This window comes from Staurois parvus, unplaced genomic scaffold (assembly GCF_062004578.1).
Source record: "Staurois parvus isolate SC_StPar_1 unplaced genomic scaffold, SC_StPar_1.0 ptg000574l, whole genome shotgun sequence".
NCBI classification, from domain to species: domain Eukaryota; kingdom Metazoa; phylum Chordata; class Amphibia; order Anura; family Ranidae; genus Staurois; species Staurois parvus.
Window position 1 is genome coordinate 6,804,483 of NW_028318370.1, and position 26,086 is coordinate 6,830,568.

At 43.0% G+C, this 26,086-nt stretch overlaps 1 protein-coding gene across 1 annotated transcript in view; it reads right to left on the reverse strand.

The window, feature by feature from the left end:
• Positions 1 to 26,086, reverse strand: part of POU2F1 (POU class 2 homeobox 1) — a 105,644-nt gene that overhangs the window by 17,148 nt on the left and 62,410 nt on the right. Inside the window, exons 4-12 of the mRNA XM_089691943.1 lie at positions 22,963 to 23,142; positions 22,754 to 22,880; positions 21,423 to 21,517; positions 18,555 to 18,728; positions 15,026 to 15,167; positions 12,328 to 12,473; positions 9,955 to 10,134; positions 1,749 to 1,860; positions 302 to 638 (exon numbers count right to left, since the gene is read on the reverse strand). Coding sequence (XP_089548069.1) covers positions 302 to 638; positions 1,749 to 1,860; positions 9,955 to 10,134; positions 12,328 to 12,473; positions 15,026 to 15,167; positions 18,555 to 18,728; positions 21,423 to 21,517; positions 22,754 to 22,880; positions 22,963 to 23,142 — 1,493 coding nt within the window. The remainder of the gene's footprint in view (positions 1 to 301; positions 639 to 1,748; positions 1,861 to 9,954; positions 10,135 to 12,327; positions 12,474 to 15,025; positions 15,168 to 18,554; positions 18,729 to 21,422; positions 21,518 to 22,753; positions 22,881 to 22,962; positions 23,143 to 26,086) is intronic.

Here is a 26,086-nt window from a genome sequence, read left to right on the forward strand (position 1 = left end):
GCCCGGCCATTTATATACATGTGCCAGACGGGAAGTGGTTAACTGAACAAGCTGGAGTAAGAATCAGACTGGCTACCATGCACAGCTGCACCAGATTCTGAGTGCTCCAGTTTTAGTATAGCTCCCCCAAAGTGTTTTTTTTACCCAATGTATATTTTTAACCTAAGTGGGTAACTATGTAAAAATTCCAAGGTTGGCTAAAGCAGAAACGGTGGAATTTTGAATACAGAACAATGCAACCCGCGTGTTTGCCAGATACTCATACAAAACAAAGTGCAAGTGATACAAATTATATCCTCACCCAGCGGCAAACTGCGAGGGTGCCATCAGCCCAGGGTTCAGCCCCGCTGCAGCGGCCATGGCAGCGAGGCTCGCATTGGAGGGCAGTTGCGCTGCTCCCTGTAGTGCTGTGGCAGCCGCTGTGTGGATTCCCGAAGCCGTCACCATCACTTGGCCGGTGCTCATGAGTGGAGTGGAGGTGGTGTGCGTTGTATTAGTTTCGCTAGCGCTAGATGCTTCAGGAGCTGCTGCAGAGGCGGACGGGGAAGGGCTCAGTGATGGGGATGTCAGGGTAGACGATACTGGAGGTGCAGTAGATATCACAGTTGCCGTGTTGGCAGTGGGAGTCCCTGTTGTGCCTGAAATCAAGCAGAAGTGTATTTTCAGTAAATAAGCAATCTGACTTAAAGTGGAATTAGCATTAGATATACTGTATACTTACATGTTAAAAAGTGAACCCTTACTCTCTCAATCAACATTAACAATTTTTAATTCCTATGCTGCTAGAACTAGTTATATTCTATTCAATTGTTTTCAGTCTTAATAGGCATTTTGTTTTCCTTTTACCTGGAGAAGAGGCTTTCTTAGCCGAGCACACTCTCCTGTCTGCAAGCCTGAGCTAAGGGCCCAGGGATTCCAGGAAGTAAATGCTACATGAACCATCTGCCCTTACTCAAAATGGCTGTGGCTAGAAAGGCTACAGAATATTTTAAAATGATTTCTCAACAATATAAAGCATGGAAACATGGATGGATGGGGGAATTTGTTTTGAATATTAAAAATGAATTAAACAGTGTTTTTAGTTTGTGATGCTCAGATACAGTTAATTTCAACTTTACGTATATCCTTGTTGAGTAATGTGTGTTACACACCCGGGTATGTATTACCTCCCTCAGATGGCACAGTACTACTCTTCAAAGTGCCTTCATCTGCTTTTCTCTCCAGAAGGACAGAGACATTTTTTCAGGCTTCATCCAAGATTCCCATCTACTTCCTAGACTAAGATGCCAGCTCAGAGATGGCCAAATCATGTACATCCTGGTGTCTGTGCAGTTCTCGGTTGTGTTTACAAATGTATAATACAGATCAGCCCCTGGATGAAGTCTTTCACCTTTGCTACAACGTTTCAATGTTGCAGCCTAATCACTAGGGGAAGAGACAGAGGAAATGTTACTGCCTGTCTGCAGCATGCTGGTGACATTATGTCAGCCTAGGCAAAGTCTCTTGACTGAACTATTAATAGTACAGTTAATTAATAATGGTTTGGATTTGGAATCGTTTAATAAAAATAATAAAAGGTGCCTATATATTTATTTATGCAGATTCCTAAATTTACAAAAAGGCCCACCTTAAGGCATCTATACACAGCAAAAAGTTGAAAGAAATTAAGATTTTAATCATTTTAAATAATAGTCAGTTAGGAGTGATAATATATTGTTGATTAGCTGTAGAGGATGGTAAAATCTTACCTGGGACAGAGTAGCTGGTAACTGCTGCTGCAGCACAGGTTAGAGGGATGACTGGGTTTACAGTCAAGGTGTTTGCTGCAGTACTTGTCACAAGGCTTGGTGTAGAGGCCACCTAAAATGCAAAGATCGAATGTTAGGAAGCCTGACAGCCACAATGCAGGTGCCACATGACCCTCTACAACAGTGGTTCTCGACCTGTGGGTCGTGACCCCTTTGAGGGTCGAACGACCCTTTCACAGGGGTCACCTAAGACCATCTGAAATATATTTCCGATGTGTAAACAGCAGCTACTGTGCAGAAAGCAGATGCTGTGTTGAAAGCAGCTACTGTGTTGAAAGCAGCTACTGTGCAGAAAGCAGCTACTGTGCAGAAAGCAGCTACTGTGCAGAAAGCAGCTACTGTGCAGAAAGCAGCAGTATTGGAGGTAAAACGACACTCATGAATTATAATTACTGGGTAAATAATTTTATGGTTGGGGGTCACCACAACATGAGGAACTGTATTAAAGGGTCACGGCATTAGGAAGGTTGAGAACCAATGCTCTACAAGAACATGTCCAAGGCCTGCAACATACAAAAGCCTAAACAGTGAAAAGGCACTGAAACGCAACCCACTAGCCACATTTACCAAGCTTGCCTTTTTTTGTGCAGAGGTGCCCCTTTCCCATACATAAAAAATAGTGGAGCAAATGGTGATGACTTGTATTCCAGGTTTGTTTTTTTGTTACATTGGTCCAGCTACACAGTGAACACGGGGTCATTCACTTGGCACCAGTGCCATTCACAGAACATTTTGCATTTTTCTCAATTAATGCAAAATGTTCTCAGATTGATTAATTTCGGGAAGATGACATCAGGATCTCCACCTTGTATTCAATGGGAAAAAAATAAAGTGTTCTCTGAATAGCACCAGTGAAAAGCAAATAACCTCATGTTCAATATGCAGCAGGTAAATCAGCTAGCATGGGACCGAAAGACGAGGATCACGGTAGTATCGGTGGCTACAATAAATCTTTGCTTCCAAAACACATACACACACACATATACATACACACACACATATATACATACATACATACACACACACAGTTGTGTTCAAAATATTAGCAGTGTGTTGAGAAAAGTGAATAAAGCATAAAATCCTTCTAATACTTTTATTTCCATCCACACAAATACATTGGGAACACGACACATTCTATTCCAAATCACAACATGAAGAAAAATAGATCAAATTTGTGTTGTTCCTCTAAAACAATTGAAGAAAAGTGAATATTAGACGGTTCAAAAAAATAGCAGTGTTTGTATTCTTCTTTACAAACTCAAACATTCACTATATAAACTGAAAAATGTTTGAAGATTTTGCTTTCCTTTGAATGACTTCATGAATATTTGGTTGTAGTCGCACTGTTTCTGAGAACTGCTGTACATCTGTGTTGCATGGAGTCACCCAACTTCTGGCCCCTGTGATCAGGTATTCCAGCCCAGGATGATTGGACGACATTCCACAGTTCTTCTCTATTTCTTGGTTTTGCCTCAGAAACTGCATTTTTGATGTCCCCCCACAAGTTTTCTATTGGATTAAGATCCGGGGATTGGGCTGGCCACTCCATAACGTCCATCTTGTTGGTCTGGAACCAAGATGTTGCACGTTTACTGGTGTGTTTGGGGTCGTTGTCTTGTTGGAACACCCATTTCAAGGGCATTTCCTCTTCAGCATAAGGCAGCATGACCTCTTCAAGTATTCTGATGTATTCAAACTGATCCATGATCCCTGGTATGCGATAAATAGGCCCAACACCGTAGTATGAGAAACATCCCCATATCATGATGCTTGCACCACCATGCTTCACTGTCTTCACAGTGTACTGTGGCTTGAATTCAGTGTTTGGGGGTCGTCTGACAAACTGTCTCCGCCCACTAGACCCAAAAAGAACAATCTTACTTTCATCGGTCCACAAAATGTTGCGCCATTTCTCTTTAGGCCAGTCAATGTGCTCTTTGGCAAATTGTAACCTCTTCAGCACATGTCTTTTTTCCAACAGTGGGACTTTGCGGGGGCTTCTTGCAGATAGCTTGGCTTCACATAGGCGTCTTCTAATTGTAACAGTCCTCACAGGGAACGTCACACCTTCTTTCATCTTCCTGGAGCTGATTGTTGGCTGAGTCCGCGCCATTTTGGCTATTTTTCTATCCATTCAAATGGTAGTTTTTCGCTTTCTTCCACATCTTTCAGGTTTTGGTTGCCATTGTAAAGCATTTGCGATCATTTTAGCTAAGCAGCCGATCATTTTCTGCACTTCTTTATATGTTTTCCCCTCTCCAATCAACTTTTTAATCAAGGTACGCTGTTCTTCTGAACAATGTCTGGAACGACCCATTTTCCTCAGAATTTCAGAGAGAAATGCAGTGTAACCAGCATGTACAACATTTGCTGCCTTCCTTCCTTAAATAAGGGCAATAATTGCCACCTGTTTTTCAAAGAATGAATGACCTCACTAATAGAACTCCACACTGCTATTACTTTGAACACGCCCCTTTCAATTAGTGATTCAATGACACAGAATCAGCAGCATGCATGTCATGACTGTTGGGTCTGTAGGATTTCTATTATTCTACTACACCTGCTAGTAAATTATTTGCCATGTAGAAATATCATTTCTACCAAAAACTGATTGATCAGGTTAGTGATGTCTGACTGCTATTATTTTGAACACAACGGTGTGTGTGTGTGTGTGTGTGTGTATATATATATATATATATATATATATATATATATATACTGTATATATATATATATGTGTGTGTGTGTGTTTGGAAGCAAAGATTTATTGTCGTAGCCACCGCTACTACAGTAGTAGCAGACCAATGTAACTACCGGTATGCTAAAATAATAGAGAACATACCTGAAATTCAGCTTTAAATGTAAAGGATCAAGGACTGTCACCCTTGCATCACTGACCAAGAAAAAAAACACCAGAGAAGAACTGGAACACCCAACCACTGTATATGCTCTTGGTCAGAGACTTGCCAAGTAGTGAAGTAACAATGCACATAGCACACCTGGGCCATATGCCTTCAAAACAAGACGGCAATGGGAGTGCCTATGTATCTGCTGGCACATTTCCTTTTGAAAGGCTTTTTATTTAATTTATATAATGATTGGCTTTACCGGAAACTGAGAATATACCCAGATATAATTCACATTTGTACTACAGAGAACATTCCTGTTTTTACAAAGACGCTCCACATAAAAAGCTTGATGCATTGAGTCTTCTTAAATACCTAGGCATATTACATGACTATGGTCACTACTATGTACTTTTTTTTTTTTTTACATGTTGTACAATATATTTGGTACATTTTCTCTTTTGTTGGTTTCGCTTGCTAGCCAGTATGCCCTCCTACAGTCCCTTTGGTACAAAATGTTTTGTGTGGTGCATGATGGTGCTTAAGCAATTACAAATTTTCCTGCTGCACCCCTACTAGTGGTGGCAGACCCCAGATGTGCAGGAAGGGCCATCGCTGCCTGACTAGTACAGTGCCCTGCGCATTATTGCTATGTAGTGTCCATGCAAAGTTGTGGCTCTGCAGGATCATTTGCAAAGCGATAATATAATTTTCAGTCCGCATACAGAGAAGTGCAGAACTGAGGAAATGTCCCTTGGGCTCCTCCTGGGATTTAAGGTGTCACATGACACAGCCAAGAGGAAGACTGGCAGAAGTGGCCGATCATGGCTGTTCCCTCTGCTGAAGGCAGAAACACAGCAGAGTGTAGATTCTGCACATCTGGTCAGTATCTTTAATGGCAGGGGGAAGCGGGAGGTCAGGAAGAGACAACAGAACCTCATCAGTGGCCACCCTTAGAGGCTTCTACTGGAGTCAAACGTCTTATCCCAGCTCAAGGAAGAAATATTTGGCAGGAGCTGGACGAATTTCGATCCCTCTATCAATGGACTTTAGTACAACCAACCTGTCTGTTTTTTTTTTTCATGCGATCACTGCCAGTGCCTATAGCAGCCAGCAGTGATCCTTGTATTCTGCCAATATGGAAAGTTCCATGCACTCCCTGCCGACAGAACACAATAGTGCTGAGGGAGGGATTCCCCCTGAATAATGTGTTGAGGGGGGAATCAAGCAATTTTCCATGGGCTGAAAGAAAATTGAATAATATATGGCTAGCCTTAGTGTTCTTTGTATTTGTTTTTCCTATTTTGTGCATTTGATTGTTAATTGTGGACTATTGCTTTAAGCATTTTATTTAAATTTTTACCCAGCAGTTTTGTTCTTTTTTTGTGATAAAAAGTAAAATAAAGCAAATGAGGGGACATATTTTTGGCACAAATAAAAATCCTGGACAGGTAAAAGGTGCTTTTATAACCTATAGGAGTCATCTGAAGTCCTTTGTATCCTTAGGGTACAGGCACAAGGTCAACACAGATTGTATGCATTTGGGGCAGTGCATGCATATAGCCTGTCATTGGTTTTCATAGACTGCTTCCAGCAGAATGTACGCTGCATCTGACACTTCCAGACAGAGAATTACGCATGAATGTAATCTGTATGGCCTTCTTGCAGCTACCGGCATGTACCCTTAAAACCCACCTTAACAACTTCCAGTCCGGACACTTTTATCCACCTCCTGTCCAGGCCAATTTTCAGCTTTCATTGCCATCACATTTTGAATGACAATTGCGTGGTCATGCAACACTGTACCCATATGAATTTTTTTGCATTTTTTTTGAGACAGATAAAGCTTTATTTTGGTGGTATTTATTCACCACTGGGATTTCTATTTTTTTTTGCTATGTAAATTAGAAAGTCCAAAAATTTTGAATAAAAGTGTTTTTCTTATAAAATTTTGCAAATAAATAGTATTGCATCATAAATCTTGGCTAAAATTTATTCTGTTATATTTTTAGTAAAAAAAAAAAAAAACCCACAATTTGTTTATAACCAAAAATTATAATTTTTAAACATTTTTTTTATATTGTTTTTTATTTATTTTTTTTACATACTGTCACCCTAGCAGTACATATTCACCATGGTGACACTGTACTACTTGTGGGGGGTGATAAAAATATATATTTTTTTATTTTTACACGGATTGCTTTTACAGCCATAAAGGCTGAAAAAGCAATCATTTCTCCTTCTCTCTGGCTACATTCTTGCAGCCATTGAGAACTACTGAGTGAGCTGTGATTGGTCACAGCTTGTCACATGGTACAAGGCGGTTGTGAATAGCCTTGTACCATGTAAACTTTGTAATCATTCACAGATTTCACACGTCGTAAGCAATGATGTCACAAGTGACATCTTGCTTACTACTCTGCATGTGATCACTGACTGGCCAATCGGTGATCACATGATCGGGCCTCGTACAGAGGTCCCGTCCGACCATCGGTGTTCCACTGTGTTCGGAGGACACAGCGGGCACCGGATCGCAGTGCTGTGCGCTCCCAGGAACCGCGCACAAGCAGGGTGCGGGGAGGCCATTTATAAACAGCCACCCGACCCTGCACTGCCACCGTCCGGCCGTTTATATACAACGTCCGGACGGGAGGTGGTTAAAGCAGTATTAAAACCGAAAACCAAAAATGTAATATATTGCAGCTTGCCAATCAGATGTGGTGGCTGCATTAGCTCTCGTTTTAGGCTTTTCCCCCTCTGTTTTCACCTGGTGATCTGGCCAGTAACAGTAGTACACTAACAAGATGAAGCCAAACACCAGCTCACACTTTATAATCATTTACAGAAAACAGTTTTTTTCATTATGGGATAAAAGTTTTACATTAATAAATAAAAGCTGATCATTGGAAGCACCCCTGTCAGTGTTAAATGGTTTGTCTCAGTCTTGTAAACAGATACATCTGGAAGAGAGCTTGTTCTTTTGAAAAACAGACTTATTGAAAGAATAAAAAAGAAAAATAATGCAGCAATTACAATTACAAATTGTTAAGCTGCAATATAATAAAATGTTTGCTTTTGGGTTTAACACTACTTTAATAGTAAAATTTTAGTGAAACCCTCTGATTTTTATCACAATTTCCGAGATTTCATCCTTTTTATCGCATTTTTTTTTCAGCACAGAATAATAAGCCACTTGGAAGGTAGAGATGAGCAAGGCACATCTGCAATAAACCAGCTGGCATTTTATAGTCAGACAGAGAGGAGAGGGTGGAGGGGACACCTCACATACTGTACAGTATTAGGCCGTGTGTACACTGAGGTGACACATCCATCACCTGCAGTTATTCATTGACAGCGGCCACCTGCGCCGCGCGGCTCAATTACCCAACTGAACCGCCACAACACAGCTGTAAAAGCTGAGATATTTATAATATACTGACATGTGACCACTGGATAAATCACCTGTAACCATTCACTGTTCTCTTGCAGAGATTAGAAGCTCTTATTTTACAAAAAAAGTCTGGAACTAAGAACAGAAAGGGGTGGTGGGGTGACAATGGATATAATTGCATATGAACAATCCACTGAAAACAAAGAAATACTAAAGGCTCAGACACCCTAAAATGCAAAGCAACTTATGTTGGAAAAAAAAATAATAAAAATTATATACTCAAGCTGATATGAGGCTGTGAAAGGAAATTAGCTGTGTACTCGAAAACATTTCCCCTTGCAGTCCTGAAATAGCAAAAATTCAGCATAAATCATGTCTACCTGCCCATGGCCCTGTTCTTCAACTATTGCTTGGTAAAATTCTGCACTGTGGTAACCTGGGGGTCTATTTATACGATTACACAAGATACATGTAACTTCCACCCAGGATTTAAATATATATATACAATTAACATACCGAGGGTTGACTTACTAAAGGCAAATAGACTGAGCACTCTTCAAGAGCTTAGTAAATGAGGTGAAGCTTCACCCTTCAAAGAATACCCAATCACATGCAAGGAAAATAAAAAATAGCATTTTTGCTTGCATATGATTGGATGATGAACGTCAGCAGAGCTTCCACTCATTTACTAAGGTCTGGAGCAACTGCATTTACCAAGTGAAGAGTCTATTTGCCTTTAGTAAGTCAACACCAATGTGATAATCCTGGGTGAAAGCTGTGTGAAAACATTTATAAATACACCCCTAGCTTTTTTGTGCTTTTTATCTTGGTTCAGCTTTGTGATTATTTTAAAACCTCCTTAGTTTGTGGTAAACCTCGAAAGCAACAGGCACTTACTTGAGGGCCCATTCAGAACTTGACTGGCTGGTACACAGCCCTGACCTCAACCCTACTGAACACCTTTGGGAGGAACTGGAGCGCCAATTTCAAGCCTTTTCATCCAACATTAGTGTCTGACATCACAAATGTTCTTTCGCATGAATGGGCACAAATTCCCATAGGTACATTTTGTGGCAATCCTATCCAGAAAAATGGAGGATGCTATAGTTGAAAAGAGAGGGCAACTCTATAGCCTATTGTTTTGGAATGGGATATTCAACAAGCTCATAGGGAGGCGTGATGGTCAGACGTCCATAGGCTTCTGGCCATAAAGTGTATTCCTGGATGAAAAGTCACAGACCGCACATTGTTATTATTACACAGCATTTATATAGCACCAACAGTTTGCTCAGCACTGTACATTACAATGGGAGACAATACACGAGACAGTACAGTAACAATACAATAAAATACACGAGGGGTTCGAGGGCCCTGCTCCTTGGAGCTTACAATCTAGGAGGGAGGGGATAGTGGTACAGGAGGAAATAGCTGTGGGGGATGGAGTGGTAGGAAGAGCGGAGGAGATCAGCAGTTAGTTGAGGGCGGGGAAGGCTTCCCTGAAGAGATGGGTTTTCAGGGTGCACCTGAAGGTGAGGAGGATAGGTGACAGTCTGATGGATTGGGGTAGCGAGTTCCAGAGCATGGGGGAAGCCCTGGAGAAGTCCTAGAGACTGGCATGGGAGGAGGAGACCAGGGAGCTGGAAAGTAGGAGGTCTTGTGAGTAGCGGAGAGTACGTTTTGGGTGGTAGATGGATATCAGGTCGGTGATGTAGTTTGGGGCAGTGTTATGAACAGCTTTGTAAGTCAGTGTTAGTATTTTGAATTTTATGCATTGGGCAATCGGAAGCCAGTGGAGGGATTGGCAGAGGGGGGTGGCGGATGCTCCCTGTATGTTTTTTTTATTGCTTAACTTTATGTTTGGAGGACACCTTAAACACGACCCCCTTTCCCACACCCTCAAGCATCTTACCAAAGGAGTCGGACTTGGGAACATTGCTTTAATAGGAGAAGAACCGGATATTCCACTGCTGGGAGGGTTGATCCTTTTCTCCTTCTGACGTCGATTGCAGAACCAAACACGGATCACCTCTTTCTCCATGTGCAGCTGGTCGGCAATCATGGTAATCTCCTCCGAGGTAGGCTTTGGGTTCTGGGACAGAAATATGACAGTTAGAGGAGGCTCAGGGCTTCAAGATTTGTTTATTTTGTCTAACAGCATTTCATATTTTCAGGAGGATTTAGAAAAAAAAATTACTTACATTCTCTAGAGCCATAAGATAAAATCAGATCAACACAAAGAGAACTTGACAGCATTGCCGTAAGCCAATTTTTGTCTGGCCAATCTCACGGGTAGCACCTCTGTGGAATTCCAGACCGAAACTAACTGTCTTTTGAGCACAGAGAAAGAAACGTCTTTGGGCCCCAGATATCACAGTGCAACATTCAAGAACGTAAACTGGAGACTCCGGCCCAGCATAACGTATGTCAGTATTCATAAGCTATTCCGGCCAAAACTTTACAGCCTATCAAAAGGGCCCTTAGCTGCAGGTGAACTTACAGCACATGTACACACTTTGCCTAGGCACCTTCCGTTCTCTCACTTCATTTAGAAGCACAGGAAAATGCTACTGAAGGGAACGCTTATCTTGGGGATAGGCGAATGCCATATTAAAATGATTGTAAACTTATTTTATTTAAAATAACAAGCAAGTTATACTGACCTGCTCTGTGTAATGGTTTTGCACAGAGCATCCCCGATCCTCCTCTTCTTGGGTCCCCTGCCGGCGCTCCTGGTTCTTTCCCCTTGCCGAGTGCACTCATGCAGGCTCAATCCCAAGCTGTGCTCTGTGTGTCCATAGACACAGACAGTGTGGCTTCGCCCTGTTCCCTCCTCACAGGCTGCGATTAACTGCAACAGGAGCCAATGGCTAGTGCTATTGCCTCCATGGCCAGTGAGGGGAGAGAGAGAGTATAGAGAGCTGCGCTCTTGGGCACAGTGCTGGATCGAGATTTGTCTCAGGAAAGTATAAGAATGGGGGAACTGCACACAGAGTTTTTTATCTTCATGTATAGAATGCATTAAAGTTAAAAAAGAAAAAAAAAAAAAAAAAAACCTTCTACCTTTACAATCACTTTATTGAATACAAAGCTGTTTGTCTTTAATATCTGCCTGGAGTTCAGCTTTAACACTTTTCAATAAATTGTCTTGAACAGGTCAGACTTGCAGGTAATGATATTATAGATTCAGGCGCTAGCACTTACACTTACCAATTTTAACCTGAGAAAAAACATTTCTCATGAGTTTACATCAGCTTTTATGCACGTTTCAGTGAATTTTATGCATGTTGCTAATTCCCGCATATTGTCTTCTTTGTGCCCTTGCAGAATGTGTGCAGAAAAACTGAAGTCTCTGCACATGATGTGAACGAGCCCTTAGAGCTGGTTCACACCAGATGCAGTCCAAAGCGGTTTTTTTTCTGCATTAAAAATGCATGCACAGTGTTTTCCATGTATTCCAATAATCCTAGTTCACACCAGCGCAGTCAGTTTCTGCTGCAGAAAAAAAAAATGTAGAACATGCTGCATTTTTTCAGCACAGAACTGTACTGGAACACAGCAAAACACAAACACAGTGAAACGGAGTTTGGTGTGAACTGTAAGCAAAAATGTATCCGGAACGCATCTGGAGTAAAACCGGCCCTTAAAGTTACCTGAAGCCAGGGGCGGACTGACAACTCATGGGGCCCCCGGGCAATAGGTGATCATGGGGCCCCTGTGTCCTTAACCAAACTCAAAAAAGCCTATGAAAAAGGTACCAGGGGCATCTCATGGGGCCCCTTACTGGCCCCGGGCCCTCGGGCAGTGCCAGAGTTTCCAAATGGTCAGTCCACCCCTGCCTGAAGCGGATTGTGAAATGATTCTAATCATGTCAGGTATGGACGATACTACTTATCCAAGTATGTTTTAATCCAACTGAACTTTCAGTTTCAAGCAGCAAAAAACATTCTGGGTGCACCTTTCAATCTTACAGGCTTTTATCTTGCCAGCATGCTGTGGAGAAAAAAAAAACAAAAAACTGTTGCTCTGTGTGTGGAAGCACTGATCTCTCTGCAGAGGGCCACCATACTATCTGCAGTGAGAGCTCTGCAATCAGCAGGGAGCATGAGTTTGCTGCCTGCAGAACTATAGGGTAGGTAGCTATGTAGGTAATGTACGCTAACATATATTGATCACATTTTGTTGAATAAACCAGTAAGCAAATATGATGTGCGCAAACACACACACGTACTACAAGGGAACCTCAGCCTTTGGGGAAAAAAAAAATGAAAAAAAAGGCACTGACCTCCAGGAAACTCTTCTCTAAGGCCACGCGTATGTTGGTCTCAATGCTGGTGCGTTTTTTCCTCCTGCGGTTTAGCCCCTCAATCCCGTGACCTGGGGAGTTCATGACGTTCGGGCTCGAGAGAGCAGAATCTGACGTGATGTTTTCTGGCCGAAAGAAAGAGAGATCTACGTAACTTGCAGGAGTCAGTCACACAAGGATTGGAATTTAAGATATATTTTGACAGTTATTATGTTATATAACCTTTCAGAACCTTATCAACTAATGCAGGCCATAGACTGTTCATTTATCGTCCGATTTTTCGGCCGAAAAACGAAAAATCAGTCGTTCTGTTGCCACCAATGAGCGCGAAAATCGCTCGTTTTTCACAATTTTCCAGCATGACCGATAAAAGAAATGAGGAGGAACCGCGAAAATCGGCCGATGACATTGCCCCACTAACGGTGCGAAAATCAGCCAATTATTCTTTCGGACGAAAAATCGGCCGATAAATGAACCGTCTATGTCCTGCATAATACATATGTTTAGTGAACAAAATGATTACGTTTATTAAAGAAAATGCTAAGCAATGAGGTAACAGAAAAGGGGTTACCCACGCTATTCAACCGCTATGCTCGATAACCGCGCTATTCAACCGCTATGCTCGATAACCGCGCTATTCAACCGCTATGCTCGATAACCGCGCTATTCAACCGCTATGCTCGATAACCGCGCTATTCAACCGCTATGCTCGATAACCGCGCTATTCAACCGCTATGCTCGATAACCGCGCTATTCAACCGCTATGCTCGATAACCGCGCTATTCAACCGCTATGCTCGATAACCGCGCTATTCAACCGCTATGCTCAACTCTGGCTACGACATTTTAAAAAAATCTTTTAAATTTGATATTGGTTCACTTACCCATGCACTGTGATATTTTTTTTGCAGTTTTTTTTTTTTTGCAATAAGCATATGAGATCACTTTTTCTCTATATGTGGAAGAACATTTGCAGCTGTACTTCCGGCCACAGAACCGAGCCGAGCATGGCTGTCTTGTCTCTGCCCAGCTTTGTGCCCTTTCCCATTTTAAAAACCCAGGTTATTGCAGCTTCATTTAAAAACTGCAAACTATAATGACGCTGCAGCATTATCAGTCTGTTTTTTTCACTAGGGGATGGAGACACGACTGCGATGCTGGTGTTTGTTGAGGCCGGAAGCCAAGCAGCAGCTGTACTTCTACAAGTTGATAACCAGTGATGTTATATGCCTATGACAGGAAAGATAAGGCCACACTGCATAGGTAAGTAAACAATATAAAATCAAAAGATATTAAAAAAATGTTGTGCCCAACATTTTTCTAGCTTTAGACTCAGTACAGAGATAAACGCACACGCATCATTAAAGTCTACCAGATGTGTTTATATTCTTCTTAACCACTTCCAGACCGGACACTTTCACCCCCTTCCTGACCAGGGCAATTTTCAGCTTTCAGCGCTATCACACTTTAAATGACAATTGCACGGTCATGCAACACTGTACCCATATGAATTTTTTACCATTTTTTTGAGACAGATAAAGCTTTATTTTGGTGGTATTTATTCACCGCTGGGATTTTTATTTTTTTTGCTATGTAAATGAAAATTCCAAAAATTCCAAGTGTGTTTTTTTTTTTTGTATACAATTTGGCAAATAAATAATATTTAATCATAAATCTTGGCCAAAATTTATTCCGTTATCTTTTTAGTAAAATAAAAAAATCCAAATTAGTTTATAACCAAAAAGTATAATTTTTAAACATTTTTATTTTATTTTTTTATATTATTTTTTATTTTAATTTCTTTTACATACTGTCACCCTAGCAGTACAGTGTCACCATGGTGACACTGTACTACTTGTAGGGGGTGATGAAGATTTTTTTTTTTTTTTTTACACTGATTGCTTTTACACCCATATAGGATGTAAAAGCAATCATTTCTCTTTCTCTCTGTCTGCATTCTTGCAGCCATTGAGAAATACTGTGTGAGCTGTGATTGGTCACAGCTGTTGTGAATAGCCTTGTACCATGTGACCTCTGTGATCATTCACAGATTTCACATGTAGTAAGCAATGATGTCACAAGTGACATCTTGCTTACTACTTTGCATGTGATCACTGATCGGCCAATCAGTGATCACATGATCGGGACCTCGTACAGAGGTCCCGTCTGACGATCGGTGTTTCACTGTGTCCGGAGGATACAGCAGGCACCGGATCGCGGTGCTGCGCGCTCCCATTTATAAACGGCCACCTGACCCTGCACTGCCACTGTCCGGCCGTTTATATGCAACAGCCGGTCGGGAAATGGTGAAAGTGTATCTACAAACAAAACCTTGTCTTGAGAAGTTGTCCCCAATGCAAGTTTTCCCCTTTTTCCATCATCAAGGCAGATGGAGCTGGTGAATCTTTGCGGTGGTGGCAAGACATTTCTGATTTAAGCAGACCTCCTTCCCGTGTCAATCAGCTTTTAGTTGTGGCCTAGGTACTTTGTTACTTGTGGAATTACAAATTCTCTTCAGAATTATACAGCAAAGAGAAATAACAGCCAGGAAGACTTTGCAGCTAATCGGCTTTTCTAAACAACGCAGCTAACCAATGAACGATTCAGCGCACACTATAAACGTATACAAGTATACATAGTACTGTGTCCTGCTTTCTCTGAAACACAGCCTCACTTACCTGCATCATTAAGCCATTTTTCCAAGAGAGGCTTTAACTTGCACATATTTTTAAAGCTGAGGTTCAAGGCTTCAAAGCGGGAAATAGTAGTTTGGCTAAAGTCATTTCCATAGAGTTTGCCCATAGCAAGCCCCACATCACCCTAAAGCAAAGAGAAATAAAAAATAAATAAATAAAGAAGCCGTTCTCTTGGACACACATGTCATCTACGGGCAAAATGTTCACAAATCCAACTCATTCAATGAAATCTGTTGAAAAAGTTTTTATTCAAATACTTACAAATATAATCAACTGACCACTGAATTTTAATCAGCCAAACACATTCTGGTTACATAAAAAAATTGGGAGGACAAGTTTGATAGTTTGTTTTCTTTAGAAAGCAGCCACGGCCTAAACTGAAATGTCTGTCCCCTGCCAGCACGCTGCAAGGTAGGACCTCTGCTCTCTGTGTGAAAGCAGTGGTCTCTCTGCACAGGTCTTACATGCCTCCTGATGAGTCAGACCTATAGCCCTCCAATTAGCAACGCTCATGTTACCAGCTAATTTGAGAGCAAAGACTTTGACTCACAGGGTGGTGTTCTTTAAGTCTCCACTCTCCTGTCACTCTTTTCTCAGTTACTGCGGCCTCAAAAGTCAGTGCTTCCAGCTATTGGAAGAATGTGACCTCCTCCAATGAGTGACCAATCGCCAGGCCCGAACACAGTCATATGATTACGGTTGTGACACTATTGGGGAGGGAGCCTTTGCTCAGTCAGAGACATCACTTTATAAAGCTGATCTGCAGAGGAAAAAAATATTTTCTAAATAAAAGAGGTATGTGTATATATGCATGAATTGTGGGGTCCTTGATGTATTTTTTCCTAGATCTGTGCAGTAATCCAGTGTAAAACTTTCCCTCTGTGCGGGAGCTTTCTGTAATAAAGACCTGTCACTGCTGCTCTCCCATCTTGTGCAGGATGACTGGTCTGGTCTCTGCCCCGCCTGTAGTTTTCTGCAGGCAACCTGTAGTGGGTGGAGCCTGCTGGGCCCCTCCCACAGCTCTGATCTCTGCACAGGTTATGTACACCACAGTGATGGTCTCACCACTATTTATAAATGTAATACCTGGGTTTGTAAAGGCATTTGGCTCATACTAAGTGGATTCATATCCTTTGTGGCTACTGATTGATATATTTCAGTGAACATTTTTGTGTCCGAAATTCAGCTTTAAAAATGGGGGGCAAATATCAAAGTTGAAAAAGTAACACTACACATTTACAATAACGGTTAGACCTCATGCAAATGGATGTACTGGGCTGTATAGTGCAAAATATGGCTGTACTTTGCCACCCAGGGCCACAGGTGTTATGTACAAAGGAATTACAAAAGCAGTCTGCATACAGGGGCAGAAGTCTGTACGTGTACACATGTTTAAAGTATGTTGTCAAACCTTATGAATACCCAGTGAAGTGATTGGCCTCAGGTGATAAACAGAGATGAAATAAATCCTCCTTCATAAGTTGTCCCTGTTTATCTACAGTTGTCTGTCCCATACATCCATTCCAAGTGCAGAATTTACACAGGAACTCTCAGCTCTGAAAAGCTGGGGGCGAGGAGCTGAAGTTACACTCAGCAAGGAGAGCTGATTGGAGGGGAGGGGGAGGGGTGCCCCGCAAGTGCTGTGGCTGTCAATCACAGGCTGTGTATTGGCGGCCCCTCCCGTTACATCTTTTCTCTTGGTTTAAGGAAAACCTGCCAGAAGTCAGTCATGCAGATGGCAGAGGAATGAGGCAGCAGACCTAAATGATACTTAGTGCTTTGTACTGAGACAGGTACACACTATAGAGGGATTGGGCAGCACAGTGGCTAAATGGTTAGCACTTCCGCCTGGCAGTACTCGGGTCGTTGGTTCGAATCCCAGCCATGGCACCTCCTGCCTGGAGCTAGCATGTTCTCCCTGTGCCTGCGTGGGTTTCCTCCGGGATCTCTGGTTTTCTCCCACACTCCAAAGACATGCTGGTAGGTTAATTGGCTCCTGTCTAAATTGGCCCCAATATGTTTATGTGTATCCTAGATTTTAAGCTCGAAAGAGCAGGGCCCTCAATCCCCTCATGTTTTGCATTGTATTGTTATTGTTCTGTCACATGTTCTGTCCCCCTTTGTAATGTACAGCGCTGAGCGAACTATCGGCGCTTTATAAATACTGTATAATAATAATAATAATATGAATGTGAGTTAGGGACCTTAGATTGTACACCCCTTGAGGGTTAGGGATTGATGTGAATGTACAATATATATGTAAAGTGCTGCGTAAATTGATGGCGCTATACAAGTACCTGAAATAAATAAATAGCCTTTGTTCATATTTCATGCCAGAGGTTTACAACCACTTTAGGCTTGAAGGTGTGTATATCCATATATAGTGGTATTCTGTAATTATTTTGTACAGCCGGCTATACGCAACAACTGTGGCTATCGGCCTCCAAGATGCAGCTCTCATTTATGGTATACAGGACAGTATACTCGTGTGCATGAGCTCTAACAGTTACTATAAAATGTGTAGTGTTACTTATTCAACATTGATATTTGTCCCCCATTTTTTAAACTTGAATTCTGGGTGCAAAAACATTCATTGAAGTTCATTTGAAATTGAGGCTAATTATTTATTCAGATTATTGCACAAGCCTTAAATAGGTTCTCTTTACTTTTTTTTGTCACACATTAATGTATGTTACTGTCCTTTATTCATTAGAAGTACTAAAAGGGAAAAAAAAAAAAAACACACAGTAGAAAGTAAACTGTGAGAAAATATTTCACAATAACTGAAATACTCTATAATACAAAAACTTTCCTTTGAAAAACGGTGGGAATATTTTAATTTTAGAAAAATCTAGAAGCTGCAGTAAATATAAGTTTATGAAAAAAAACCTTAAATTCTAATTAGGTGGCACAAGAGGTTTTCACGATGCTTCTCTGCAGGACTATAAACGAATCTCTAATTATGGACCTGTTTTTGTAAGTAGTATGTAAAAGAGATCAGCCACTTGGTGGTGCTAGGATCCAGATTTACAGTTCCTGCTGAAACGACTCCTCAGCATCCCGCAGAAAGTTTAGGGCGCCTCAAAGTTCATTTGTATGTGAATGGGCACAGAGGGGCGATGAATTGCTGCAGAAGTTTGACACGCCTTTGAGCGGTTCGGACTTAGGTAAATTGCCTGGGCTCTTAAGACATGTAATTAGGATATTTTTTGAAAGGTTACGTACTTTAGAGCTGCTTTTAGGTGTATTAACCTTTAAGTCTGAAATGGTACATTTTTGTGAGCAGGAGGCATGCAGGGCCAGCTGCGCAGTACGACTGTAAGAGCAGGGTGCCTGCTGTGAAAAACACTGAGGCTTTTAAACTATAGGGCAAGGCAGAAGCTTCTGTTTTATTATGTGACGTCTCCCTACACAGGAGGGCTCAGAGATCAGCTTGTTAAGTGGTTGCCTAGTCAGCATGAAGCATTTTTCGCCCACCACCCCCCACTCCAAGTCGCCCCACAGTGGTCACCTGAGTGAAACCAAGTTTGATGCGTCTTTGTTTAAACGTCTTTGCAAACTGTTCGAGCTCCTCCAGGTCACTGGGCTCTTCCAGGCTTGGAGTGTCAATTCGCTTTGGTGTCGTCTGGCTCTGTGGAAGATGTTGTACAGGGGTCGCAGCTATTGTGCGTGTGGGGGTTGCTGGCTGTAAAAAGAAAAGAAAAAAAAAAAAAAAAACAGCTTAATAAATAAATTTGATTCTAAACTTTAATTAATAAAAATAACAGACATGTTTTATTCAACTGTTTTGTGCAATGGTTTCACACAAAGCAACTTCGATACTCCTTTACTGGGGTCCTCCACCGGCGCGTTCCTGGCTCCTCCTTCTAAGTGAAGGCCCACCATAAGAAGCTGCTTCTTATGGGGCACTTGTGCAGGCTCCATCCCGAGCCCCACTGCCTATAGACACAGATCCCAGTTTCCTCATCATAGGATTTGATTGAAAGCAGCAGAATCCAATGGCTAATGCTGCTAGAAATCTGCCCTGTGAGGAGGAAGAGAGTGGGAAAAGCAGTGGTTCTCGTTCACAGCACTGGACTGAGATCTGGGCCAGGTAAGTATAAAGGGGGGATGGGGGGCATCCTGGACACAGAAGGTTTTTAACCTTAAGTGCCCTTTCACATGGGTGGACTCCATTAAGAAGATCCAGTTGGATGTAAATGGACCACCTGTCCATTTACATCCAACTGTAATCCGATACGCTAGATGGCTGGGGATCGGATCCCCCATCTGTCTGTTTTAAGCGGATCGGTGTAAACGGATACATGTCTATTTACATGCACCTGCCCATAAAGAACAATGGTGGTCCAATCTGGTCTGCCTGAAAAACAGACCCAATTGGTCTGTCCCTGTGAAAGGGGTCCTATGCAGAGAATGCATACACTTTGAGGCTTCTGAACCACTTTAAAGTGTAGGTAAACCCATATTAAACTTTGACAGATATAGTTTCTATTCAGCACCAATTAATCCCTAGGTACCCATTATTCTATTTTTTCTTCTTTTTCTTCTTGTGTACAAATTACCTGGTGATCCCGCCATCACCCCCTCGGTCTCAGCCCGAATCACACACCTACTGAGCTACATATCAGACTGGATGTCGCTCCACTTCCTTAAACTGAACCTCTCCAAGACCAAGTTTCTTGTCTTCCCCCCAGCCCGGACCCCACCCCCCATTGACTTCTCCGTCACATCCAACAACGCTACCATCAAACCCGCCCCGCAGGCCAGAGTACTTGGTGTCATTCTGGACTCCAACCTATCCTTCCAGCCCCAAGTCCAATCTTTAACAAACTCATGCAGACTCCACCTCTGCAACATCGCCAAAATCCGCACGTTCCTAACCCCAGAAACCACTAAACAGCTCATCCACTCCCTCATCATATCACGACTCGACTACTGCAACTCCCTCCTCACTGGCCTGCCTCGCCACAGGCTATCCCCGCTTCAGTCCATCCTGAATACGGCTGCCAGACTCATTCACCTTTCCAACCGCTCCATCTCCGCCACCCCCCTCTGCCAATCCCTCCACTGGCTTCCGATTGCGCAACGGATCAAATTCAAAATCCTAACACTGACGTACAAAGCCGTCCACCATACTGCCCCGAACTACATCACCGACCTAATATCCAAGTACCACCCAACACGCACACTCCGCTCCTCACAAGACCTCCTTCTCTCTAGTTCCCTGGTCTCCTCCTCCCATGCCCGCCTCCAGGACTTCTCCAGGGTGTCACCCATCCTCTGGAACTCCCTGCCCCAACCCATCAGATTATCACCTACTCTCCTCTCCTTTAGGCGCACCCTGAAAACCCATCTCTTCAGGGAAGCCTACCCCACCCCCTGCTAACTTGCCGACCTCCTCCACTCTTCCTACCACTCCATCCCCCACAGCTATCTCCTCCTGTACCACTATCCCCTCCCTCCTAGATTGTAAGCTCCAAGGAGCAGGGCCCTCAATCCCCTCATGTTTTGCATTGTATTGGTATTGTTCTGTCACATGTTCTGTCCCCCTTTGTAATGTACAGCGCTGAGCGGACTATGGGCGCTTTATAAATACTGTATAATAATAATAATAATCAGCTTCTACTTCCTCCCTCACATGACATCAACGTCACATTTTCTTTGTGGTTTCTCATTTGTTAGCCATCTGGTGCTTTTGCATGATCAGTGTAAAGGATTCCCATACATTTGTACAGCATCCTGTACACACTCTAGAGGTCTGCCAAGCTTCCCGGCCCTTGCTGGAGGCTGACAGTGGCTCCTGTAGGAAGTCTGAACATGGCTGAAGGCAGGGAGTATCAAGGGATTTAAATCTTTCCTTTATTCCCAACTGCAGCCTGAGGACACTTGTTTTTGCCTTTATGGGGCTAAAAGAGCTCAAGGGATGTGTGATGTTGGGGAATCGTGCGGAGTTTTTTTTTTTTTAGACTCTGTCCACAGCCAGGGGGAAAAGCGCAGACAGGCAGTCATGTGACTGCCCAGAAAATGACCTATAAAGATACTTCAAGCAATTTCACACAAGCGGCAAAGGGGTGGTAAATGCCAACATTGCAGCCAAACAGTGTCGCATACATACCGCAGCCTTGGCAAATTTAACTCGGTCTGCAGAGTTTGACAGATGGCACTGATTATCAAACTCACCCATTGATGTCAATGGGACCACGCTGCCACCACCAGCCAGCCATTTAGCTTGTGGTTGCAGCACAGAGTTTCAATACAAATTCCCCCTTATATGCAGATGAAAGCAAAAAAATAATACACACAGAAATGGATTAATGCAGGCAGTGACCGTGCTGGTACTTTGGCATGTTAATGAGAAATTGTATAAGACAGGACGGACCTGTGAGGTGAGGGTGATGCTTGGTTGAGACTGCAGGAGGTTGGCTTGGCTTTGCTGAGGTAGCTGTGTTAAGAGATTCTGTGCCTGCAGAAGGCCTGTGGAAAGAAAAAAAAAAGTGTACAGGGTGATGCACCATGCCCCGAATCAAAACTATAAGGGACAACTGGATTTCGTTTCAATGACATCACAGAGAATGTAGCCTATCCATTCATTAGAGAGTGGTGACATCACTGAGAATGTAGCCTATCCATTCACTAGAGAGCGGTGACATCACTGAGAATGCAGCCTATCCATTCATTAGAGAGTGGTGACATCACTGAGAATGTAGCCTATCCATTCATTAGAGAGCGGTGACATCACTGAGAATGCAGCCTATCCATTCACCAGAGAATGACGACATCACTGAGAATGCAGCCTATCCATTCACTAGAGAATGACGATATCACTGAGAATGCAGCCTATCCATTCACTAGAGAGCTGTGACATCACTGAGAATGCAGCCTATCCACTCCCTAGGGAGTGGCGACATCACTGAGAATGCAGCCTATCCATTCACTAGAGATCAGTGACATCACTGAGAATGCAGCCTATCCATTCACTAGAGAGTGGTGACATCACTGAGAATGCAGCCTATCCATTCACTAGAGAGTGGTGACATCACTGAGAATGCAGTCTATCAATTCACTAGAGATCGATGACATCACAGAGAATGCATCCTATCCATTCACTAGAGAGCGGTGACATCACTGAGAATGCAGCCTATCCATTCACTAGAGAGCGGTGACATCACAGAGAATGCAGCCTAACCTTTTCCATAGAGAGTGGTGCCATCACAGAGAATACAGCCTATCCATTCACTAGAGAACAGTGACACCACTGAAAATGCAGCCCATTCACTAGAGACTGGTGACATCACTGAGAATGCAGCCTATCCATTCACTGGAGACCGGTGACATCACTGAGAATGCAGCCTATCCATTCACTGGAGACCGGTGACATCACTGAGAATGCAGCCTATCCATTCACTGGAGACCAGTGACATCACTGAGAATGCAGCCTATCCATTCACTGGAGACCGGTGACATCACTGAGAATGCAGCCTATCCATTCACTGGAGACCAGTGACATCACTGAGAATGCAGCCTATCCATTCACTGGAGACCAGTGACATCACTGAGAATGCAGCCTATCCATTCACTAGAGAGCGGTGACATCACTGAGAATGCAGCCTATCCATTCACTGGAGACCAGTGACATCACTGAGAATGCAGCCTATCCATTCACTGGAGACCACTGACAGAGTAAAACCCTGAGACTGTGGAGTATTTTACCTTGTTGCCCCTGCGGCGTCTGTGAGATGATGAATTGCGCTGGCGGCAGGCTGGTTGTCGGATGCACTAATACAAATTGTTGCAGGTTAAGATTTTGCTGCTGAAGTTGCTGTAACTGCTGCAGGTCCTAAAGGCAGAGACATGTAGTTACACAAAGAGCCATCCAGACCGTGGCCTAGAACACGACCATTCAGCAACCAAGCACTCACCTGTGCAATCTGTATTGGCTGGGAGAGGGGGATCTGTGTCATCGGAGTAGCAGCAGAGGCTGAGATGGTTGCTCCGGCCGCGCTGTGTTGCTGGCTTGCGGAGTGTTGCACTGCAGCGGCCAGCAACTGTGCCTGTGCCTGCTGTAGCAATAACTGTTGCTGAGCTGGCGTCAGTGTTAACTGCAAGAAAAAGAAACAAAAGAAAGAAAGATGGTTAACTCACCGGTGCTAGAAGAAATAGGAAGCACTTCAACACCTTTGCATTTTATAAACAGCCATGGCACTGAGTCTGCAAAGCATGCTGGGATTTTGTGATTAGCCTGCATGCTTGCTGACAACCTGTAAAAGCCAGGCTCAACTCTAAAATCAGTGTGGAAGGAGTGTGCCCCGCAGTGAATCAGTCAGACTATTCTCTCCTGCTCTTCCTTCAAAGGGGGTGAGGAATGGAAGATTTTGTTTCTCATTCTGCTTGGACTATTAGAAGAAGTCACTTATATTCACATTAAGCATTACGCTTTGTTGAAATAGGACTGAAGTTACACATTGTACTTTAGTTATCCTCATCAAAGTATTTGTAAACCCTTACATATACCCAGTGAAGTGACTGACCTCAGGTGATACACAGAGATTAAATCCTCCTACCTAAGTTGTACCTGTATATCTGCAGTCTTCTTGTCTCTGCATTCATTCGAAGTACAGAATGTTTACAGCTTGTCTGAGCTTTCAGAAACCAGGGGGAGCTGAAATTACACACTGCAGAGCTCAGTGAGGAGAGTTCTGAGAGCTGATTGGAGGGAAGGGACACCCATCCCCCCTTTCACAGCACATAGGATCAGAGCTGAGGCTGTCAATCACCGGCTGTGTGCTGGAACTCCCTCCCCTGTAATTTTTCTCTCGGTGTCAGGAAAACTTGGGATACGCTTTGTTCATATTTCATGTCTGAGGTTTACAACCACTTTAAGACATGTGCTAACTACAAACAGTGAACAGTAACAATGTCAGATTTCATTGAACCGCCACCCCTCTCTGCCAATCCCTCCACTGGCTTCCCGTTGCCCAAAAAGATAAAATTCAAACCATTAACAATAACGTATAAAGTACTCTGCCCCAAATTACATCACCGATCTTGTGTCCAAATACCACCCAAACCGTACGCTCCGCTCCTCGCACAACCTCCTGCTCTCTAGCTCCCTTGTCTCCTCCTCCCATGCTCTTCTCCAGAGCTTCCCCCATCCTCTGGAACTCTCTACCCCAATCTATCAGACTATCGCCTACTCTGCTCACTTTTAGGCGATCACTGAAAACCTATCTCTTCAGGGAAGCCTATCCTGCCCTCAGCTAATACTGGAATCTTCTACTTCTACCAATCCATCCCCCACAGTTACTACCTTTTGTACGACTAGCCCCTCCCTCTTAAGATTGTAAGCTCCCAGGATCAGAGCCCACCTATCCCTCTTGTATTGAACTGTATTGTTGCTGTATTGTCTCCCGTTATATTGTAAAGCGCCGAGCAAACTGTTGGCGCTATATAAATCCTGAATAATAATAATAACTGACCTGAAAATAAATGGTCACTTTTTAAAAAAAAAGACAATTATCTTGGTGTGTTAGCTATGTGAATTGAGTATTTTGTTTTACAAATACACCTGAAGAGCAGGAGAGATCAGATTACACAGACTGCTGAGTGACATGATGCATGGAAAACTAGAAAGTGCAAAATCTGGTGCAGTTGTGCATGGTAGCCAATCAGCTTCTAACTTCTGCTTATTCAATTAATCTTAAAAACAAAACAAAAAAAAAAGACTGGAAGCTGATTGGTGTATATGCAGAGCTGCACCAAATTTTGCATTCCCCAGTTTTTAGTAAATCAGCCCCTCTGTGTCATTCGATTAAAAGGGGCCACCACCAGGCATTGCAGTTTTCTCATTACAAACGTTCGGTATGACATGGATGTACTTTTTATGTTTCAAATAAATATTTCATACAAATTGAACCCCCCTGGTTGCTCTTGTGAACGCTTTTGTTTAGAACAGTTAAAATCTTTCTAGGTTCTCGATTTTCTCTTCCTGTCCGAGTAGTCACTGAAACTAAACATCACCAGTGAGAGGAAATGCCAGCAAAGAAAGCCGTTATCAGGACAGGAAAAGTCTTTCCAATAGAAGCAACTGTTCTGTTGACCACTATCAAAGTTATGGCAGCCAGGCAACTAGCATGTTCAGAAGAAATCAGAACCGGCAGCCCATGTATTTACAATGAGCCGTTTTCAGGGTTCTCAGGGCTTTCAGCAACTGACATGGTCTGTATATAAAGTGCCACTGCGATAGGACGGGCACAATGTAAAAAATATAGAGAGCATCATCATCCTAATCTGTTGATTGGGGCAGACCCCAGTGAGGTGGCGCCAGACGCTGACCTCGTGCCAGCTCCAAGAGTTAATTGTTTTATGGATGAGGAGACAACTGCTGATTAATGCAAAGTGCTGCATGGCCTGATTGGCTATTCTAACCATGCATGAAGGAGCACCAGATCGCTCCTGGAAGTGTGCGGCTCATTAAATTTCTACACGCACAGAAGATTTACTGAAATGCTGACAACCTGTTGCTAGTGATGTCACCGCTGCAGTTTCCATTGCCATATTAAACAGTAAAGACTATAAAAAGGTCTTCTGAGATGGGAAAACGATAGCCTACATCAGCAAAAAAAAAAAAAGAAAAGAACTGGCTCAAAAATGTAAATCAGTGCAGCTGTGGCCAGGCTAGAACATTCAAATATAGAAATATTCTCTAAAAGTGTGCAATGAGCTTTAGAACAGGACTACACTGACCTCTGTAGCTGCTGGTGCTGTGCACCAATTCATCAAATTTCACATCAGAAAGCACTTTCACTCTCCAAAACCGAGTTTCTTGTCTTCCCCCCCACCCCCCATTGACTTCTCCATCACATCTAACAACGCCACCATCAAACCCGCCCCGCAGGCCAGAGTACTTGGTGTCATTCTGGACTCCAACCTATCTTTCCAGCCCCAAGTCCAATCTTTAACAAACTCGTGCAGACTCCACCTCCGCAACATCGCCAAAATCCGCACGTTCCTAACCCCAGAAACCACTAAACAGCTCATCCACTC